The 22,270-nt window shown below is 36.7% G+C and overlaps 1 protein-coding gene across 1 annotated transcript in view; it reads right to left on the bottom strand.

Moving 5' to 3' along the window:
* The window catches only part of lmbrd1 (LMBR1 domain containing 1), a 55,881-nt gene extending 35,786 nt beyond the window's left edge, over positions 1-20,095 (bottom strand). Inside the window, exons 1-6 of the mRNA XM_051426751.1 lie at positions 19,990-20,095; positions 18,309-18,485; positions 17,135-17,198; positions 4,425-4,522; positions 3,023-3,090; positions 1,027-1,115 (exon numbers count right to left, since the gene is read on the bottom strand). Of these exons, the coding sequence (XP_051282711.1) occupies positions 1,027-1,115; positions 3,023-3,090; positions 4,425-4,522; positions 17,135-17,198; positions 18,309-18,485; positions 19,990-20,055 (562 nt within the window). The 5' untranslated portion in view covers positions 20,056-20,095. The remainder of the gene's footprint in view (positions 1-1,026; positions 1,116-3,022; positions 3,091-4,424; positions 4,523-17,134; positions 17,199-18,308; positions 18,486-19,989) is intronic.
* Between the last annotated feature and the right edge of the window lie 2,175 nt (positions 20,096-22,270).

Below are 22,270 nucleotides of genomic sequence, written 5' to 3'. Positions count from 1 at the left end.
AACATTAATACAGAGGTGGATCTGTGAGTGGTCAACAGAATCCAGACCACTATAATCCCTGACCAGTTAAATCAAGGAATATGTAGGGTGAAATATACAAAAATTAACATGATTCCTTCTGCTGCTCTGTGGTGAAATTTAATCAATAAATGCATGACGTAACAAGTTTTCTATTAGCTTAAATGTAGTTACATGCATAAAAAGGTACGATTAAAAAGACACAACATCAGAGCAAATTTCAGCTGTGCCAAAGTTAAGTTTGGCCTCGTACATGACTTTACAAAGTTATTTGTGTGATTAAAATCACCACACCAATTACTCTAAACTGGACCTAATCAGTTGTGATGAATTCCAGTTTGTGCCTGTATGCCTAAAACAACAGAATCTAGAAAATCAAACTATATCCATTTAAAATGTTTCCCTCACAACTAACCCTATGAAGCAGTGCATTTTTTCTTATACATGTTAACCACCATTACCTGGCTTACCAACCACCATACAATCATAAAGTAGGCTTTGAGTAAGGCATTGGGATGTGTGTAAAAAGAAAATGTACACTCAAGTGAGAACACTTTCAACTTGTGCAAACTCCACGGGCCCTGATAGCTCACCCTGGTAGAGCTTGCACTCCGTGTACCAAGGAGTCCTAACCGCATTGTGACCATCCTTACTGTCATTGTCTCATTCTTGAGACAGCTTAAATCTTTTTGTTTTGCCTGCAATGGCACCCCATCTAAAACTCGATCCCAATTCTATCTAAACAAACTTCACAGTGATCAATGAGGCTGAATAATAGCAGGATATTAGAAAGAAGATAATAGAAAGAAGCAGGAAAGTAGAATGGATGTAGCCTCAAGGAAGCAATGAAAATAAATAATGAAGGGTTAGGGTGGAATGAATGAGATTGTCGGACTTAAAAAGAGATAAAAGAATCAAAATCTGATAGTTATGGTAACAAAAACCATAAAAATAAGACCCAAGTTTAAAATAACAGGAAAATAACCAAGTATTAGAGGATATACTTACGACTACTCCCAAGCTCCTCAAAGAGGTATTGTACTTTCTCCCATTGAGTGGAATTCTGACCAGGTGGGGCCTCAAGTGGAACGAAGGCTCTGAAAATTATGAAACAATAATTTAGTAGAAGTAAGGTAAAATGCATCAGGTAACTTCTATACTTGATAATTGCCATAATATGCTTAAGTCTTTGTACTGGCAGTGATGGTTTGAGCAACTGGTGAATTTTCTTTATGAGCCACCCACAGATTCCATACATAACAGACAGATAACATATGTTAACACTACTAAAACAACACTTCTCAGGCCTAAAGTCAGGAAAAGGTCAACAGTACTGATGCTCAATTTCAGAGCGGTTGTTGATTCCATTAACCATGATATCCTTTTCTATTGATCATTTATCCTTGTTGACAGACAAGAGAGAAACAGGCCAAATTCCTTCTTAGTATTTAGCATCTAAAAAATCAAATGAAGTATGGTGCTCTATAAATCTACAGGGATTCTTTTGGGAAGTAAAAAAACTGGTAGTCCAAAGAAAGTTTAAAAAACCTTCACCAGGGGAGGTAAAAGACATTACATCAGCATCTCAGAGACTTCCCTTTGCTTCATATGCAAAAAAAACTGAATTTTAGGTCTCAATGGGCCTCATCTACCCTACTATCATGTGCATATCCCAAGGGGTCCACACTTGCACTTAATCTTTTTCATGAGCTTCCCTTTGGTCATGTTATGTGTCATTTTTCATATTAGGAAAAAAGAAAACACCTTATCAAAGTGACCTTAACCCTTATCCAACTCTTCACAGCTGTGTCTGCAGTAAGGATGTAACTTTATCAAACTTAGTCATGCTACTGAGTTTGTCTTTTTGTCATCTTGAGTAGTGGTAGCTGTCATCTTCAGTGGCCTGGCTGCAATTGGTGCAAAACACTACAGCCAGGCTCCAAAAACAAGCTGAAGGTGTCTCATTAAATTACCAATTAAAATGCTGAATATTTTGAAATTCTGGTTGTCATCTTTAACACAATGTGTGCTATGACACCATGTCATAAACAGAATTTAAAAATACTACAAGTAGCCACTTATCATGTTGCCTTAGATCTCAAATAAAAATTAAAATAAAAGTGATGAGGGCTGGATATGAAACTAAGTTATTTGCGGTGGTGAAAAAAAAACAAAAAACCTGTAACAATGCATCGGGGACCATTTAAGGAGTTAAACAACTTGCCAGGTTTAAAGACAACAAATAAAAGCCATCAAGGAAAGACCTACTGAGTGAACAGTCACAAGTGAACAAAGCCATTATGTCTCCCGGCATCAGAAAAGCAGTCTGGGATAAAAGCTATCATGTTGTTGAAAATCAAAGGACCAAAGCAACAATTGCCAGAACAAAGCCGCAATAGTTCCAGTTCATGAGGTAAAAGAGGGGCTAAATTGCTTCTGTCTATAAAAAAGTCCTAGCTTCCAAACTTTAAGCTGTAAGAAAGTATAGTCATGTGTCCTTTATTTTTCCCAAACCAGGTAAGCCTTCCTTCCAATGCACCATTTAATGGTTGAGAGAGCACATTAAATCGTATAGGTTGAACTCCAGGCATGTTGCTGTCACGGCTGCAAAGGAAATCTATTATGTAGTGCAGGTGCTACTGAACGCAACCAGTATAAAACTGGCGGATAAATGGGACACGGTTGAGAATGTGCATCAGTATAGACTTGAAGATACAATATAGATTGTCACAGAAAAAGACTCCCTATTCCCTCTACATGAGCTTTGTACATAGAGAAAATGCAAGGAATCTACTTTAGAATCAGATATACAAGAATAAAACCTATATTTAGACGTAGATAGATTTTTTTTTTTGTCTTCAACAGCTTATCATGGTCAGACAAATGGTGCTGTGGCTGTTTGAAGAGGTCCTCCTCTCATTAACTGAACACAATGACATATCCACACCCCCCTTCCACCTATCGTGTACTGAGTCAGAAGAAGCCATCCATGTCTCCAACTTACCCAATTAAAAGGAGCACCACGCAGACAATGGCAAATCCAATTGTGTACTTCAGAGCGTTTTTCACTTGCTGTAATAAAAGAAAAAATTTAACTGGTCAATCGTGGCCATGAAGTGAAATATCATTATTCATTGTAAGTGAGGGAAGCGGGTCATACTCCATTTAGCTAAGGACTATAGAGAGTGAGAGCTATATAGAGTGAGTCTAGATCCAGTTTGACCTGGCAGAGATAACATGTCACTCCCAGTGCTATTCAAGGTGCTTTTCAAGTAACAATACAAAAGACATCCCTGTCTGTGAGAGAAAGTGCCTCTGTCAGCTCAAAACTGACACAAGGAAGAAAGAAAAGGCACTATGCGATAGCTGGTATTTGGTACATCACTCACTAAAACGACTTCTAAAGATAAGGATTTAAAATTTTGTCAAATTTCAGGTTACACTATGCAGCCTATAATTTATAGCATGAATGCAGTAGTGCAATGGTTTGATAATGGGACTATTCTTACTTCCACACACGCTTATATAAATTACATTTCAATGCTATTTGAGGTCTTATTGTAAAAACAAACACATTCTAGGTGAGTCTGCTGAGGGGCAGCACCGAGTGCCTCTAAACGCCACTTTATCCTCTTGCTTCCAACCTCCTACTATGGACCGCTAGGATCATCAGAGCCTCAAGCTCCCAGTCTGTTTGCCGTTGCGGCAGATAGAGGTTAGCTAATAGCAACAAGTTAGGCTAATATGTTGCTCAATATACTCAATAAATTCCAAACAGTTGAGGCAGAAGCTGCAGGACATAGAAAAGGTAAAATGGTCCCAATACTTTGTGGGTGTTCTCAGCCATCTTCTGCCTGGAGCAGACAACCATATAAAGATATCTGTGACTAGCTGACATCAGTGAGGTAGATAAAGACGTTGGAAACTTTGCATTCAGAGCAGTATGGATTCTGAGCTCTTTGCTCACAGGTTTGAGAACATTTGCCTCATTATTCAACACTTTCACTTTGTTTAATATCAACATCCAACATTGTAACATTATATATATATGACAGAAAGTAAGAAAAAGCATAATAGGTCTCCTTTAAAGCAAAATTACTTAAGAAACATATAATCTATCTATCTACTGTGCTGTTAAGACCTGGATTGATATGGGTGTATTGTGAAGGTTCATGCAGTATCCAAAGAGGCTGAAGGGAAAACCTAAAGATAAAAATGGAAGGATGGACACTTGCTTTCATTGTTTATGTAAATGTGTGCAAATAAATGGAAAGTTACTTTGGAGCATTTTTGCATGAACATAATAATCAGCTATACCTGAATCATGTGAATAAATTTGAATTCCTCAGCACTGCATCCAAGCAGGTCACAGCACTGTGTGTAGAAGAATAAAGGTGCATTCTTACCGAGCATTTGTTCACATTGTCGTCATCCCTTTCTTCATAGTAGAAATAAACAAAGGGAATCCATAGGAAGACGCAGAATAGTATGAAGGAGTAAAGCGCTATATGGATAAAAAGAAGAATTGAAACCCAAGAATTAGTCAAAGAAATGTTTTTGTCCCAAATATTGCCAAAATGTAATATATCTATATCATGACACTTGACACAAACATTGCACTGCAATACATACAAAATTACAAATCTAATATCTCTGACTCAGATTAGCAATTGAAGTTATTTTCTGTGTCTGAATCTCAAACATTCCTCTCATGCAAGTTTGATATTACTGTAGGATGTACCCTGTTTATCCACTTGAAGTGATGTTGAATTTCCCTTGACAGGCTAAAGGCAATATGAAGTAAACATCAAAACTAGTTTCTGTGAAGAAATGCTTTAATTTCCCTAATCATGTTGTACCACAATCATAAACTAATAAAGTTATCCCTTTCCTTTCACAACATTCATTTATGAATGACAACAGCAGTTGTGAAAAGTCAAATATGTCAATGAGTTGTTGACTTTTTTGCATGCCATGTCAGTTCTTACATAGCCTCCATTATCATCCATTCAGCAATGTCAGACAGTATAAAGCCAAGGAATTTCTAAGACAATATGACCCCATTCCTCTAAAAACTATCTAATGACAAATCTGGGGCAGGGATCACTTATTCATTTATCAAGAAACACTAATGGTTCCACAGTGAAACATAACTATAAATAACTTACATTCACTCATCTATAAATAAATGTTTGTAATGATACACCTTACATTTAAGTATTTTACAAACACAAAATGTATTACTTTATTTTTCTTATTTGTCTGTTTTTAGATGACATTGTTCAATAGCCACCACATTGGTGATAATTGGGCAGTCTCTTTAGTTGTCAGTTTGACCCTTAAGGGGCAGTCACACTTTATTATGTAAGATGAATTAAAGGACCAGTGTGTAACATTTAGAAGAATCTATTGGCAGAAATGTAATATAATATTCATAGGCATGTTCTCATTATTGTTTAATCACCTGAAACTAAGAATCACTTTTGTAACTATAGAATAAACAGTTTTTATCTACAGACACCACGGGTTCCCTTCCTTGGATGCCAAATAACTTCTGAGTATGTATGAGATCCTGAGAGAGACATAATTTCAGCTGATGTTAAGGCTTCTATCAAAGCCTAATGGAAAGAACTTTGCTTTCTTTTTTGTGCTCATATTTTTTAATTAGATCTGTGCTCACTTTTCTGCTCAAATACCTCTCCTGTACTCAGAGTGTGGCGATCCAGATAACTCATTCTTTATGACAGTGACATATCTGGCTACAGGGTCATGAGTTCAAGGAGCAATGTTTTTAATCATTTTAAACCAATAGTTCTTGTTAAAAGCATGCTTGTGGGCTTGTAAAACGTGGCAATTTTAGTGAGTGTTTTAAAGAAATGACACCTACAAAAAATTGGGGAAAGCTTTCATCAGAGGTACTTTTACAATAAAGGAAATGTACAGTAGACCACTGGGCCCAGCAGGGAGTTAAAAATGACATGTTTTGAAAAATGGCATTAGTTATTTCAAGAGAGGTCCATTAGGCAATCAAGGACAACTGTGCAGAGTTTTAAATGTATAAATTCCAAAGTTGGATTATTAAGTAAAGTAATGAAAGGCTCTGGTACGATACAAGGAAGAAAACTAGTCATTATGTCATGGTAACGCTTAAGATTTCAATCTAAAATAAATATTAATCAGACACTTATACTTCTTGGCATTTTATAAGTAAAAGCCCTTTAATGCATTTGCACAACATTTCTCTATATGGTATTGTCTACCAGTGGTGGCTGAACTGTGCATGTGTGCACAAGAACTGATGCAAAAAAAGCTGACATTAATTTGTTAAATTACATTTAGCATGTATTAATGTTGTCAACAAATTGTTGTTGGGGTTTTTCCACAGCATCTCCCACAATATGGTTATCAAGCAAATATGTTTCTTTGTGCTGTGAGCTGGTATTCTAGTTCCTTCGAGACTTCTACTTCTAAAACAGCAGTTTGACAGGTTGAGGTTGGTTAGGCAATTTTAACTAGCCAACAGCTTTACAATATTGACAGGACCTCTTTTTATTTAAATATTAAATTTTATTAAATTATTACATTTATATTAAAAATAATAAGTGCAATTCAATTCAATTAAAAGCCACATCATGAATAGCCCCCTTTATACAGGTGTTGTCTTTGTCATGAGTGTTATGTGTAAAAGCCAGTTAATAATATCTTTGGGTGTGTTCTGAGTAAAATGCTTTTTCTGTGTTGATCTTGATTCACAAACTGAACAACTGATTCAATTATAGGGGCATTTATATTTGAAGACATTATCCATCTGCCCAAAGCAAGTAATCACCAGTCCCATTTTAATGTTGACCACTGCAACGGTCAGTCATCTGTATCAAAAAATGAATGAATTCACCAAAGCCCATGACCTTCAACATGTGGAAGCAACACACATCTGTCCCCTAAGTGAAAGAAGTTGCTATTCTCTGATCCAAGCCTTTTTTGTTTGGTTCTTTCTGTACAAGCAGCCTTTTTAGAGAACAGACCAACACTCAAATACATTAGGAATTCATAGAGTGGAGGTGAGGCAAAAACACTTAAATAGAGAGATGCTATTTCAAGCTAGGGGCTTTTCTTTCTGCAGCAAATGGATGTTGGTGAAGACAGCCCAGACAACCCCAAAATAACTCAAAGAAAAGCATGTCACAAAGATGTGCTCAGCAACATGGTTGGCATAGCTCAATAGCTCTTGAGGTGATAATATGAATCATTAGCACCACTCACATTGTGATGCCAACTAAAAAATGTGCAGGAAGACAAACAGCTCACCACAACCACATCAATTTCACTTTCTCGCCACATGTTAGTTTGAGGAATATGACAGCAGCAGTGCTTTTTAATTTATGAGTTAAGGCTCGATTTAACGTCACCAAAAACATACTAAATGAAAGAGTTTAAACCACAAATGGAAACGAGTTTCAGGCTTACACATACGAAACAACAACTAAAGACATGCCCTAAGCAGCAGTGCCATGATAGATAAACTACAAAAGAAACCGATATTGAAAACATGCTCCTGATAACCATTTAATCTATGCAATCCGTACTAAACTTCAACTTCAATGTACATGTGGAAAACAAACGTTCCATATGATTCAAGACTGCATGGCCTGAAGCAAGAACAAGCATGTAGCCTGTGAAATGGACTATATTTCACAAAATACTCTCGCTGCTGCAGACAAATGAATGTCACTGTTATAGTGGCTTGGTTTTTGCCAGCTGTGATTGTGACAGGGCATTACTTTCAATAAACACATGCTCATTGCTCCACTAAGGTATCCATTTACACTAATTTACAGCCAGACAAACTGAGTTTAGGATGATGCCAGGAGCCAATAAATGCAAGCCATGCACAGTATGTAGCCGCTGGCATATGCTTGTGGGTTAAAGCAATGGGTAAAATTAATCATAACACCATGAATATTAACATACTGAGAGAATAGGTCATACTGCATTACCATGTATCATCCATTACTCTCTAAGCAGATCTTCTACGGGAAAGAACGCCTGACCAGCGATAAAAGTTTAGCATATTTATCCCCCTGACACAAAGTAGATGACTAAATAATGACATGCCCTTCCTTAACCCTTAATAGTTATTGTGTTCATATATAGTCTACTCCAAATTACTTGTGGTGAAGGGAAAAAAATGTTTTTGTCATTTAAAAGGATTATACGTACTATCAACTAACAATCGAAGCAGTACCACTTTCACTTCAAGCACCATGTAAGGCTTAATGAGAAACATTAGACCATTGTCTTCACCTTACGGTGGCCCTCCACAGGGGCATTAGCACCTGGACTCTTGTCCCTTGCAGACCAGCAAAATGTATTACATTTCATGTGAAAATTAAATGCCAGGGGAGATTTCTCACAGAAACACTATCTCTGACAAAGGACTCAAGAGACTGATGAAAATATCTGTCTGTACAGACACTTGCTGAAAGGTATGACACTACGAGCTTGCACTCTCATTTCCTGTAAACATCAGGGGAGGCACCATTTTTGTGGGGCCAAAACTGGGATAAAACACTAGTGAATATTTGACTTAGATTTGACAGGTAGCAAAAAGGACATGCTGCCTGTGTTGTTCTGATGTGTGGGTAAACAAAGGTTTGATAACATGCAAGGCAAAGGAACTTGATTGTGAATGAGTATAAAGGCTCACTGCTGTTTGTTTTGCAGATACTTCAAGCCACTTAATGTAGTTTTATAGGTCAAAGCAAGGATTAATACGAGGGAAGAAAAAGATTTATTCAGTTCTAATTAATAATTTAATTACTATTATGTCTAGAATAGTTTAGTATATTTATGGCATGTAATTGCTATTTTTTAACTATGTTAACATTTTTATACAACCATTAAAGTGCAGGGCTGAAACAACACATTCACTTCCCTTGTTTCCCATGCACATGTACGCACATCTGGCTTAAATGATCTTTATTTAAATAATTCAATGTGAAGAACCATTTTTGTAAAATTTAAAAGACAAGAGAAGCTGTACATAACCTTGTCATGGCAGGGTAACATGTAACATAATTACACAATTATTCAGACAGCTCAGCGCTATCTAGATGTAAATGTTGTGGACAAAGAAACAAAGTACTTAGACAAAAGACTCAGGAAACATGTCTGTAAGGTTCTGATTTTTTTAACATTAAAGAGCATTATTATTACTCTGAAGACAGGCTGCATTTCTCATTAAATCATAACTGTATAACAATTATGCCAATATCACAGAACATCAATCATACTTACTCTTAATACCTAAGAATAAACACTAACAGAGTTAGTATAATATCACATCAGGAGGTCTGTGCTGCCTCCCGTTTCTTACCATCTTAGCAGCATGTTTGCACTGACTGACACGTTTCTCTGGTTATCAGACTCAGCTGTTTTGACTACCATTTGCTTGGCCCTCCTTGCCCCCACCCACAATCCATACTGACACCCAATTCAGATTTACTGACTCCAAACTGACAAGATGGCATTGAAAAGTGAACCCAACTCCAGCCTTCAAACGGCTCGCTAGAAACCTATAGGTTATGTTGTAGGTTCTCGTTCTGCATGTAGAATCTTTAGTGTTCTGCCGCACTTTTGTACTTTGTTGCCATCTGCTTGACAACACTTTTTTTTCACTTCACTGATCAATGGCAAGGTTTTTTTTTGCTCAAAATAAGCAGCAAATGGACTCCACAGGGCTTCTTGTCCATTGTTGCAGGAAGTAGGGGACATCAATTTCAAAGAGTATGAATAGTGAGCTGATATGGAAGAACTTCTTTAGAGGAACAACATCTTTATGCAAAAAATCCAAAAAAAAATCAAATGGTTCCTGAGCCAGAAGACCGGTACCTGTTAAACCCTCCTAGAAAGAAAATGCAAAGAATACGTTTTGCTACTTTTCTTGCTCCACATGCTGCATCACGCCATCTGACAGTAGATACACTACAAAAACACTGAAAAACAGCTTCATATCAAAGTAAAGAAATATTTGGAGATTCAACTTTTACACTGAAAGTAAGAGATTTCTCAGTGTTGGACATCACATCGCTTACATCTAACACACAAACAAGCCTCAACCACTTTTTAAATATCATTGCAGCTGTCAGGTGAGCAGAGAGCAGACTTAAAAATGTCTTTAATATATATGACTTCTAACAAGCACACAACTTTATGACATATCTTAAAAACTGTGCAAAAGAGGCTGGGTAGTCCTCAGTGTTTCTAGTAAAGTACTGAGCAATTTGAAGAAATCAGGAAAGAGGGTAAAGTGAAATACATATAAGAAAAGGCCTCATTCAGATGAAGTTTCCTTCTTATTGGATTTGTGACCATTAATGGGGACGTCCAACATAAAGTGCTGACATTCATGCATTATTTGTCAACAAAATCATAGGAAAAGCTATTTTAAAAAAGTATTTTTAGCTTTCCAGCTGGTTAACAGTCAATGAAACATCCATCAACATAACATATTTACTGTAACAGTGGGAGAGGTGCTCATGATTTATTATTACTGGCTTTCTTTTTCAGCAAACATGGCTGTTCAACATGGCGGACTCCATGGAAGGCGGCCTACGGCATCTGTAGATAAAAATGGCTCATTCTAAGGTAACGAAATGCAGCGATTCCTGTATTGGTGAATGTTATAATACATTTCTGCCAATAGATCGTCCTAAATGTTACAAATTAGACCTTTGCTTAACAAAATCTGGTAGACAATTTACTTAGTTAATCCATGTGCTCAGTTAACACACAGCAAGTATTAAGCATTTGCTAACATTGTTTATATAAATTAACACCAGGTATTAAGCTTAATTCAGCAAATGGAATCCGCACAGATTCTTCTAAAATTGATGGCAAAGCAACGATGACACAATGGGGAGACAAACTGGTATAACGCTGTATGTTAAAGCCCAACTAGTCCATCAGAAAGGCCAACATTATCTGATATATATTGGTACCAGCATATTTGTAAGCCAATAACTGACAATAAATTACATTGCAGAAATGCTATAGCTATGTTGAAGGTCGTAGCTTTTCAAGATAATTTGACTGTAAAAATTTCCAAATTATTTAATAACCAAACTGAAGTGATCCTTGTCATGTTCTTAATGTTGTTAATGTTATACAAATATAACAGCAGATATATTGTCATCTATTGACGGTTTTGAAATTCTCCATTAGTTAACCTCTGTATTGTTACAGGCTTTTATCTTTTAGAAGTAACTGTAGGCTAAAAAAAGTGGTTTAAATGTCATAATTGTGAGGTAGATAAAAGAAAAGTAGAAGTGAAGAGCTTCAAGTTGTGTTTTTTGCACACAGTGGCAAGAAATGTGCCTTTTGTTTCTTATGCAAGCTGGACAATGTTCTTATCGTTGAAGGCCCCTCTGTATCAGACAAACCTGCTCTCGAAAATAAAACTGCAATTTGTCACTGTTTTCAGAATGCTCTTAAAAGAAACACTGGGCTTCCAAAAAAATTCAGTCAGCACATGTAGGTGGGCAAGAATCACAGACAAAAAGAAAGTAGTTGCTGTGTATTTACAAGAGGATTGCATCCTCTCTTGCTCCTTTTCTACAAATGGCATTTAAAAAGGCACAGAGAAAGCCAATGATTTATTTAAAGGGCCCAGGGGTATTTTGCCCTGTTGCTTAAGGGTCTTATGCACCACTGCTTTGAAGTACTGAGCAGTCCAAGGAAATGTATAAATGGACAGAGGCTGGAGATTGAATGGCTAGGCTTTCAAACTTAGTGTTCATCAAAGATCACAAAAAGCAGTTTGGGCTCTAAAAGGAACTGGGTGTTTAAGTTATAGACATTCATCCCTTCTGTCAGGTTGAAGGTACATTTTATCTAATACTACACTGTGTAGAATTTCTGATTAACTGCAAGGTTTATTCTCCACAGGCAATAAGTAACATTTCCCTCAGACAGAATCTTTTCACCTTCTATTTTTTGATATAGCTTTTATCTCTTCATCACTGGTGTTCAGTTTTTGTTCAACCTCAAAATGCGTCTTAATTCAAATAACTATACTCATAAATGCATGCTTTTATCTGTCTAAAGATGTAACATAAGGCATTTACTTGACCTACTTATGATGTTACTGATGATGTGTACTGCAGCCATCATAAGAAAAAGAGTCTGAGCAACAGTTTCACACCACTGATAGAGTGCTAACATACACATGCAGTTTAATGAACAAACGGTACAAATTTGTTATTTTCTGGTCCATAAATACCACATTGTCATCGACTCCCACTGATCGTGTAATTGTGTAGATTCCTGATGAAAATGAGGACTATAAACCTGGTTAAACAGTAACAAATCAATTAAAATAACAACTGATTGTGCTATATTACATTTACCCCACTATGACAACACTGTGCTTGTAAAACTTCACAGGGTAATTATACAGCGGAATTCAAAGCTGCTGCAGAAATGTTAACAATATTAATATTAGGTTTGATTGAACACAGTGACCAGAAAGAAATGTACACATTTCTGAACCAGCAACTGACAGAAATGACAGCTATGCAAGGCCATCAAATGATTTCATACATCAAGTAAATAATGTTGTTAAAATCACTGGACATGCACATGCTTATTAACTGTGATCACCACTGAATACACATCAATCCACCTTGAAGAAAAACATGCTCCAGTGGAGGAAATAGGAAATCTCTATGTCAACCCTGTAATTATTCCATTTGTGAAGAGACAAATGGACAGTCCTGTCAAATATGGCCTTAAAAAAATTCAACTTTAAAGGTTAGATTTTAAGGAAGCTGTGCATACAACACACACGGAGCTTGGTCTCCACCTACTGGCAAATAAAAAAGTAATGCCCCTCAAAAAAGAGAGAAAAGAGACTCTGGTTCTGCATAAACATCAACAATTTGCATCAGCACACAGTCCTTTTATACTTATCTTCACAAACATTGATTAAATTGCAGAGACACATAATCATATAGAAATGCATCATGATAACCATTTAACTTTCAAAAACAATCAATGGTAAAGCATTGTCTGAATATATTATTAATACATTAAAGTATTTAACTTTAAATAGCCAAGGCAACTGATCAGACTCAGAAGCCAATCTGTAATAATTTCACAATATATTGCTATAATGTAATATATATAACACCTAATGTCAGATTAATTCTGGCATAACAGAAAACAACTTATCATTAGAACAAATGCAATGACCTGAGGTGCATGTCATATATTAAATGACAGCATCTCTAAGCTTGGAATGCATTTGCAATATTTAAAATGCACTACATTCTTATTCCGAAAATATGCTCTGAGGAACTGAGCACAATATCAATCAAACTGCAGCACTCAGATTTTTGTATTTTAGGCACTTTTACAAGCACTCAACCTTCCTTATCAACAGCCAAACGTTACAACACCACAACAAATTTGCAAGCAGATCATTCTGCACCCCACACTCCCAGAGCTATGATCACATGTATACATGCCTGAGGCAAGTAGCAAAATCTTTGAAGCTTCTCCCTTATCCCTTTCCTAGCTCCTAGAATGCATAGTCTTTGTATGTCTAAGATTTTTCATTTCAGATTTCAACTGGATAAGAACATCTATATGAAAAAAAGCAATTACCTTTTTCTGTGAATGGTAATATGTACAAACTACATTTGGATTGTAATGCCTACTTAACACACAATGTAAAAATACTGCTTTTATGTGGAACAAGGACATAGCATGAATGCCACAATATACGGTGCTGCTTTAAGCAGAGCCAATTTAGCAGCCAATCAAAACAATTGTGATTTAAGACAAACAAAAAACCATATATATATGTAAACCAACTATATGAGCTTTTCCTCTGATGTGTGACAAATTTCTTGAGTGTAACTGCTGCACCATGAACATAGTTTCCAGGCGGTTTGGCCATTAAATGAATTAAATTACTGACGAGACACAGCCCTACAGAATTATTCATTATTTAAGTCTTTGTGAATCAAGGTTTCTATTTAAGGAGATGTCTAATCCAAACTATAGATAATAACAGAGGAAATCAATCATGTGCATAAAATCATATTTGTGTGTCCAGAGGACCATATACTGTGGCCACTTGAATGCTGGATTCACGGTCAGCCAATTTTCTGATGTCACCATACCAGTGGAAGTGGTTTCTTTGATTGGGCTGTCTGGGCAAGGAGACAGCTTGTCTTCCTTGCATTTGGCATTTCTGAACAGACGGTACATAACAGTGTTGCTGACAGGCACTTTAAGCCAGCATCTGTTGGAAAACGTGTGATCTAGTGTCTTTGGCATGACTGAATTTGCAATCGTCAAAGACAAAAAACTTATGTTATCCCTTAATATGACAATCATGAAGAATTTTCAGTGGCACTAATAGCTTTGAGTTAGGAATCTATCAGTCAAATAGCCTGGATACTGTCCCCATGAACTGCAACCACACAAAAACACTATAATTATGGAGCCATCCATGGGGACCAGACATGCCCTCTCTCATAGAGGGAGAATCTGGCAGCCCAAGTCCAAGATGCCTGACTGAATGCTCGACAAACCTACCAATGATACAATAAAGTATGCCACAAGCCAAAAACAAATTATCAGTGCCAAATGTTATAATTTTACTGAATGCAAGCTAAATGTGACAATTACAACAAGTGAAGACTAGCTTGGTGAACGTACAAGAACAGTTGCAGCAGCTGGTGGAAAGTAATACTTTTGTTGTTTTCTTTTGCCAAGTAGAATACAGCAAGACACACAAACAAAGGTTATGAACAAACCCTCAATTTTGGCATACAGAATTTGGAAGTAAAGGAGAAAATTAAGGCAAATAAAAGAGTAATCAATTAACATAATCATGCCACAAGCTGGATTGTTGGTGCATCCCATTTTTATTTATTACATCCCTTAACATGTGACAAAAGACCAAACAAACAGCTGTAACACTCAATGCCTGGAAGTGGTGCAAGTGTCACAATTGCAAGCAGCTATTACCTTACTTGCCTGTAGATGGCGACATCAACAAGTTTATATCTGTACATCCAAAATGCTGACATTTTGACATGTCATAGCAGGAAAAGCACATGTGAAACAAATTTCATTAACGATGGCTCAATTCCATTGAGTGTCCCAGTAACCAAGCCAGCGTGTGAAACAGCAGGACTCTGGAAGTAGCTCACGTAAATAGAATGCAGTCATTTTTAATGTTTCCTGCTATGAGCAAAATCTATGCTACGCAAACTCCCTCTTGTGGAGAGCTTGTAGCCTGCGTACAATCATAATGCCTTAAAAGACACTCACACAGGCGTTTTCATGTACTGTATTCTGGTTACTAATTATAATTCTGCTCAAGTTGAAGGAATTACTGTACATGTAGTCACCAAACCAAACCCATAGGAGGGTCAGACAGTCAAGCACAGTGTGAACATGCCCACACAGCCCTCAGATGATGAAGAATGCAAACCTATGGAAGAAAATCTAACGTGATTCACAATGACTGCCGATTACAATAAATCAACAACGCAAGTGATTTCACTTTAAATCAGTGCTAAATGTCACACCAAAGTGTTACAATCACTTAGACTCACAGGAGTAGTGTATTTGTGTGTTAGCTTTTTTTCCCCCACAGCCGCTACAGTAAAACTTAGCGGCTGTGAGTAACCAGTCATATACACATTGTTGTTAATGTTGCTTTATCCTGTCATGACTGTATTCAAATGAAGGAAGAGTTTGTAGCCAATCAAATGCAATCAATATATGCAAAGTAGCATACTTAATGTGATGAAACAACTGTTTTTTAAAGCTATTCAGCTATTGCTGGAAAATAGTAGGGGCCCCCAAAAAAGAATATGTGAGGACTATGAACACAAGTTGACATTATACACATATATACATTTATAAAATAATAAATCAAAGAATTGCAAGGTTATTTAAATCTTAACCAAGGAAGGAATATAAACATTTGCATTATAGAAAATATATATAACCATTAGCAATATGACTGTAATAGCAAAAAAGTTAACATGGCAGAGTCTAAAAGAAATGCATAAGAGAAAATTCAAATAGTGTAAAGGTGTGAGTAAGTATGATCATCACTGTCCATCATTAAGACACAGAGGGCAAGATATCAATGATACTAAAAATATGTCTCCATTTGGAGGTCATGATTCACCTTATGTTGTTCACCAGTAACATAGTGATGGGAATACTGTATGTGCTCCATCTACAGCTCAAGCCAGATCCAACTAAAAACATTTCAGCATGCAACAGTAAATTTAATCTATTATTGATAGCTATAGTTGACTAATGTAAGCTGCCTCCTATCTGACAGACTGCATTCATTTTAATGGTCATAGCAGGCATTTTGCCAGGAAACACTAAGTGTTTGATATCTCTAATATATTGGATCATCATAGAAAACAAACTGTTCTGTCCGTCCATTAAAATTACCCTGTGAAAAGGTCATTTCACTATTTATTATTTCAACAGTCCTGGTCATTATAGTTCATTATTTTATTAGTCTCATTCATTTGAATGCCATGTTCTTGTTTATATAAGGTTTTGTGAATAAAATCTAGTTTTTTTAAAAGGCCTCTAGGATCAGTGAGTTATTGTATGGGCTTTTTAATTTATAGTTTAGTGATAGCCTGAACAGGAAAGATGTGCAGCCAAAGTTACTTTAGAGATATCCTGTGTGAAAATGAGTCACCCATTATGGGAAACGCTGTCAACGAGCCAGTGTAAATCCCAAAGTTAGACTACTAACCCACTAAAATGGCTGTGTGGGTGAGTCAGGCCCCAGGTGTTAATGAAATTGAACTGGCACAAGCATCAATTGAAAGAGTAGATTTGAGGGTTGATATCATTGGAGCATGACAAAGTAGACTTATGATCATTGCGCTCATCACAAAACATCCAAACTCTCAAAAATATTCAAACAAAAGGCCTAAATAAAGACAGATTAAGTTGTCAGCCTGCAGCACTCCTCTCTGGTTACGATTCTTAAACACAGTTACTCATTTTCTTTTTTAATGTTGACCCAAGTAGACAGGTATCAGGAGAATGTACTTACTGTAATATCCATATAGCACAGTGTCTTCAATTTGCCCCCTCGTCTCATTGTTTGCTGCCCATTCCTGGAAGTTAACCAAGGAAAAGTCCATGGTGAAAATTTGAATTAAGTTCAACAGTAATAGGTATGACACAGGTATAATAATCAACGAAAACAGGTATCAATGCGATTTAGGCTACTTAAAAAACAATAATGTGTAGAATCTATTGTAATAATTGTAATATTTAACACCAACACACAGGGAATTGTGGTGCATTTACTGGATACTGTAAATGTAGGCATATGGTTTATAGCAGTGCTCAGGCAGCTTTGTTTATCTAGTTTCACAAACTGAATTCAGACATGAACAGTGAATGATGCAAAACTGACAGGCTCCTTGCCTGGGCAAGCTGTCAGACCTTTGTCTAAATCTATTTTTATTCATGTGTAGTGACACAAGTGCAGGTAATTGTCCATCATATGCTTGCATTTACTGCATTTTTCTTCCAGAATGAATTCTCCAATTGGAAAAAAATCTGTAAAAAGCTTCAAAGCATCAAAAAGATTGAAGAGTATCAGCCTAAGGAAAATGTTTTTGTCATTTCTGTCAGTTTCTGCAGTGTCATGATTCTCAATGCTCGGAGTAATGCTCAAATTATATTTTCCCATCAGAAGAAAGTATTTTCATTCTTTCATTTCCCTGTTCACACAGTTTCAATTTCACAACTTGCTTTCATGCTTCTTTGCTTATTTGTAATGTTTTTATTACAAAGTGTAATCATCAAGAAGAGATCACCAAGAAATCATGTTTGATTAAGTAAGTCAAGGATTATGTTCCTGATGAGTTAACATGTGCAGCTTACATTAGGTGGCCATCACTAAATGTTAAAAAAACAAACAAATACCCTTTAACAATCAAAGCAGCTCACAACCCCCACATAGCAACACATTATCTGCTGTTCAACAGAAGATATCATTACACACTTTGCTAAATCTTCAAATAGATAAAAACAAATTAAATGGCAAAAAATTCATGAGCCAAGAAATGCATTCAGCTTTTAGATGAGGCAAAAACAATGTCTACTTTGTCTAGTTCTAAGAAAATTACAAAGCAGAGTTAAAAGCTGCCTCAGGAAAAGTCGTTAGCATTTCTCAGATTGATTTTACTGGCAGTGTTAGAAGAACAGATACTAACCTTATAGGTACCATTGGGATACTTCATGAATGAAACAAGGAATATATCCACTGGTAGAAGGGCCGAAGTTATCAAAGCAATGGCCAGTGCACATATTGCTGTGATAGTTGAAACAACTTCACTCTCCTGACGACTTTGAAATTTCCGAATGTAGACCCAACAGAAAGCCAGGATTACCTAAACAGTGGGCGGAAATTAGGAATATGATTAGCCAAAAATGATTAGGCCTAGATAACTTAAGCTTGCAAATCTACAGCCAAAAATATAACATTTTAGAGATAATAGAGAGTACAAGACATTACATTTTCATTTCATTTCAAAGATTGGCTTAATAAAATTATATTATATTACAATTATATTGTGTCCTCCCCCAACACTGCTTGTAAACTCTAGCTACAGTGTGTGTGGTGCTGATTGACCCCAAAAAACAAACCAAAGTGTTAACACAACACACAGGGAATTATATACTGAAAATAGCCTGCAGGTGCTGTGGAACAGCTGATCTGATTATATCATACTTCCTCCTCTTATCCTCTTTCAGCATAGGAGTGAACATAGACTCCTCAGCATTAGGGATTAGGAAATATCACAAAGATGACTTTTTGAACAAAGTAGAATTAATAGGCAGTTAGGTACTACCGTTTGAAGTATTTTAACTATTTCAAGAATTTGCTCATTTATTCTGTTCCTGTTTAACATGAGAAAGCCTAAAAAGAGAGGGGTAGTCATTGTAACAGGCAGTAAACTCATTAGACGGAGAAGCAAAAAAGAGACTCCAAAATGACAAGGTCATATTCCAGGCACACACGCTGTAAGAAGTGAGGACACTGCTAAAACTAGTCCCTTAAGATCAAGGGCTGCCATTCACAGACAGGATCAATTAAAGGCCTGCAGCCTTAAGCCTCTGGCTGCTTGTTTTGCCAGGTAATGACGCAGGCTTTGCATCCAAATAAGATCCATTGAAAGGTTTGCTCAAATAAAAAGGGCTGCAAGTGGCGGGTAGGGGGAGGCAGAGCATTTTACTGGCATCCAGGCATTCTTCTGGACGGCTTCTGATTTAGCCATGTGACTCTGACAGACAGCTGAGATAATGAGTGCTAAGTTGGGCGGCAGGTTACCTAACAGACTAACCCAACTTCAAGACATTCACTCAGGTTCAGTAAGGGTACAACTAACGCCACTAAAAAATAAAAAATAAAAAACACTAACAGCATGGTTAGATTGAGGTGAAATGCCTTTGGTGTTTTCAACCTCGCTAAATTATTAACACGGAAGAGCATACTTTTTGTAAAGTGCCTTTTAAAAACCTTCTGGTAAAAGCCAACTGGGTAAACCGTGCAGCTGTTTGCTGTTATTAACAAACAAATAACCTGAGATTTTCTGTACAATAAAGTATACTAGCTTCCTGTGCCGCCACTATACGTAATAGTATGAAATGTAAAGGGTGTACTAAATACTAAACTAAACGCTTCCTTTAAAACAACAGCCTTATAGTGTGTCATCGTGCCTAATGTTAGCTAAAACCAATCCAAAGCCCATATTGACGTTAATACACCGTTGTCATGTCGCGCTGTGTTACACGTTAACCGAGCGACCTGCTCGCCTGCTGAAACGTTTAAAACGAACCGTAACAACACTCTGCTACTTTATGAAGCGACTACACAACTTCATACTCGCTTACCAAAAGTATAAAGGTGAAAATAGACCACCCGAGCAGAGACTCGGAGAGAAACGACTGAGCCGCCATCTTCACTTCCTGTAATAACAAACCCACGTGCCCCCGGTTGACGTCACCACGGTGGAGGGCGAGCAGCAGCCCTTGACGTCACCACAGATAGTCCGTCTGTCTGCTGATATGTCCATATGGGTGTCTGTGATTACAGGGGTTTTGTTGAACTGTGAATTTTAACAGCTTCACTGGTGGTGGGACAGGACGTGAGTGTAAAGAGTGGCCACATTAACACTGTCACATACAGAGGAGTCTGGCTCCAAGTACCAGCAATGCCCATAATGATGTTCCTTAGACTTCTAAATAAGTCTAATTTATTTGTATTTCGTCATATTTTCTTCCAGCTTTACACTGACAATAAGATGAAGTAAGGGCAATTATTTATATTTCCATTGTATTTCTATGTTTTTGTGGAACTACTGCTCCTTCCAATAAAATATTGTTTAAAAGAAATATCAACAATGCAATAAGTCACTCTTGTGTCAAATAAACACATTCTGGGTCAGTTTTCCTCTAAGTTATAGCTTTATTTTTTTCTAAAACGTTAGAGGAAGTAGCTCTTGAATTTCCAATTTGTTATATGTTATTATTATTATTGGACTGGTATTACTTATGGATTAACATGTCAGCAGAATGTTTATGTTGTAGTGGTCGAGGTTGAGCTAATTTTAACAGCGATCATATTTTATGAACTGATAATATATAAAATAATTATCTTGCTGTAAAATTTTGGTGTAAAGAGTATGTTTTCTCACTTAGAAATGTAGTGGACCATAAAATATACTTTACAGTGCAGCACTTTCTCAGTATTGCAGTCTCAGTAGAGGAAAATGAACAAATGTCTTTAGTTACTTTCTACCACTGCATACAATTACATTTGACTGACATGCACTTATCTGTTATCTCCAATATTCTTTACAACGAAATGACATCTTTTTTTTAAATTTACTGAAGCATCTCAGTCACACAAAGTAGTCTACAAAGGACAAAACCATACACAGTAGTTTTATATAGCACCATAAAAGTGCATTTTCAAACTCTCATATGCACCGTACTCACATTCAGTATTCGTCCAATATATCCGGAAAATATTTATCTGGTTCATTAAACTTTCAATTTGCCGGAAAAGTAGAAGTAGGTCACTGGAAATTAGGGTGCAGTGCACCTGTAGCTGCATTCCCATGTGTGGAACAGATCATTGGGGTAATACTTGCTATCAATCTTCACCACAGTGGCCCACACCAGCAAACAGCCACTGTCTTTGGTGCTGAAGGTAGTCCCTCAGTTGATTTGATATGCTTGATGTGTATTTTTGGTGAAATTCATGCAAAGTTCCATCTTAGTTCAGCTGTCTGACCAGGCAGTAGCTCAAAGTTTTCTTTCTTGGCTTGGTCTCTTATACATTTCTTTTGTAGTTTATATTCTCTTTTCTGTGTCTCTTCTTTGGTTAGCGTCCAAAAATGTGTGACTTTGATTGCTGAGTTGGCAGCTCTGACACTGTAGGCAATAATCAGTATGCCCTCTATCTTGTGATTTACATTTGTAATTTTATTTGACTACAACCTGTTATGTGTCATATATTGGCCAATGTTGAGTCATTTTCAATATGAGTTTCACAATATAACAGAAATCAGCACTGTCAGATATTTTTGCTGCGACTTGAGAAACTTGTTAAGGTGTTTCTTCTTTTATATCCTTCTGCTCATTGACTAGAGGGGCCACGAATCCCTAAAAGCCACTGTATGTATTTATTTGAAGTATAAAAATGCATCCATAGCAATACCACTCAAATTTTCAAAAAAAGTTGGTTCTTTAGAGGTATGAGCCTCTGTTTCTATCAGCAGGGGATACAAACTTATGCAGCAATATGATTATATAAACTTTTCCAGACACAATGTGAAGTGGAACAATCAGCGTGAGTTTTTTTGTACATGGAGAGGTTCCGCCCATATGCCAGGCACACTCACCATTTCTTTCAGTTCTTATCCAATTTATCTTGCATGCAGACCCCATGGTATCTCAATATAAAGAAACTGCTGTCTTTTCATTCTACCAACCATTTCACAGTTTTGAGTGCATAGTGTCAGGAGAAGTCTACTCCATTTACGGAAGTATATTGTCCCTTAAATTACAACAGTCTAAGAGTGTGCAGTCATGCTTCACCATGTCTGGAATTATTGAGACAAAATTAAATTATTACTTGAGTAATTACTTTTGCAAGGGGTAGACTATA

The sequence above is a fragment of the Dicentrarchus labrax genome, unplaced genomic scaffold, assembly GCF_905237075.1.
Source record: "Dicentrarchus labrax unplaced genomic scaffold, dlabrax2021, whole genome shotgun sequence".
Lineage (NCBI taxonomy): Eukaryota > Metazoa > Chordata > Actinopteri > Moronidae > Dicentrarchus > Dicentrarchus labrax.
This window is presented reverse-complemented; position numbering and strand designations above follow the sequence as displayed.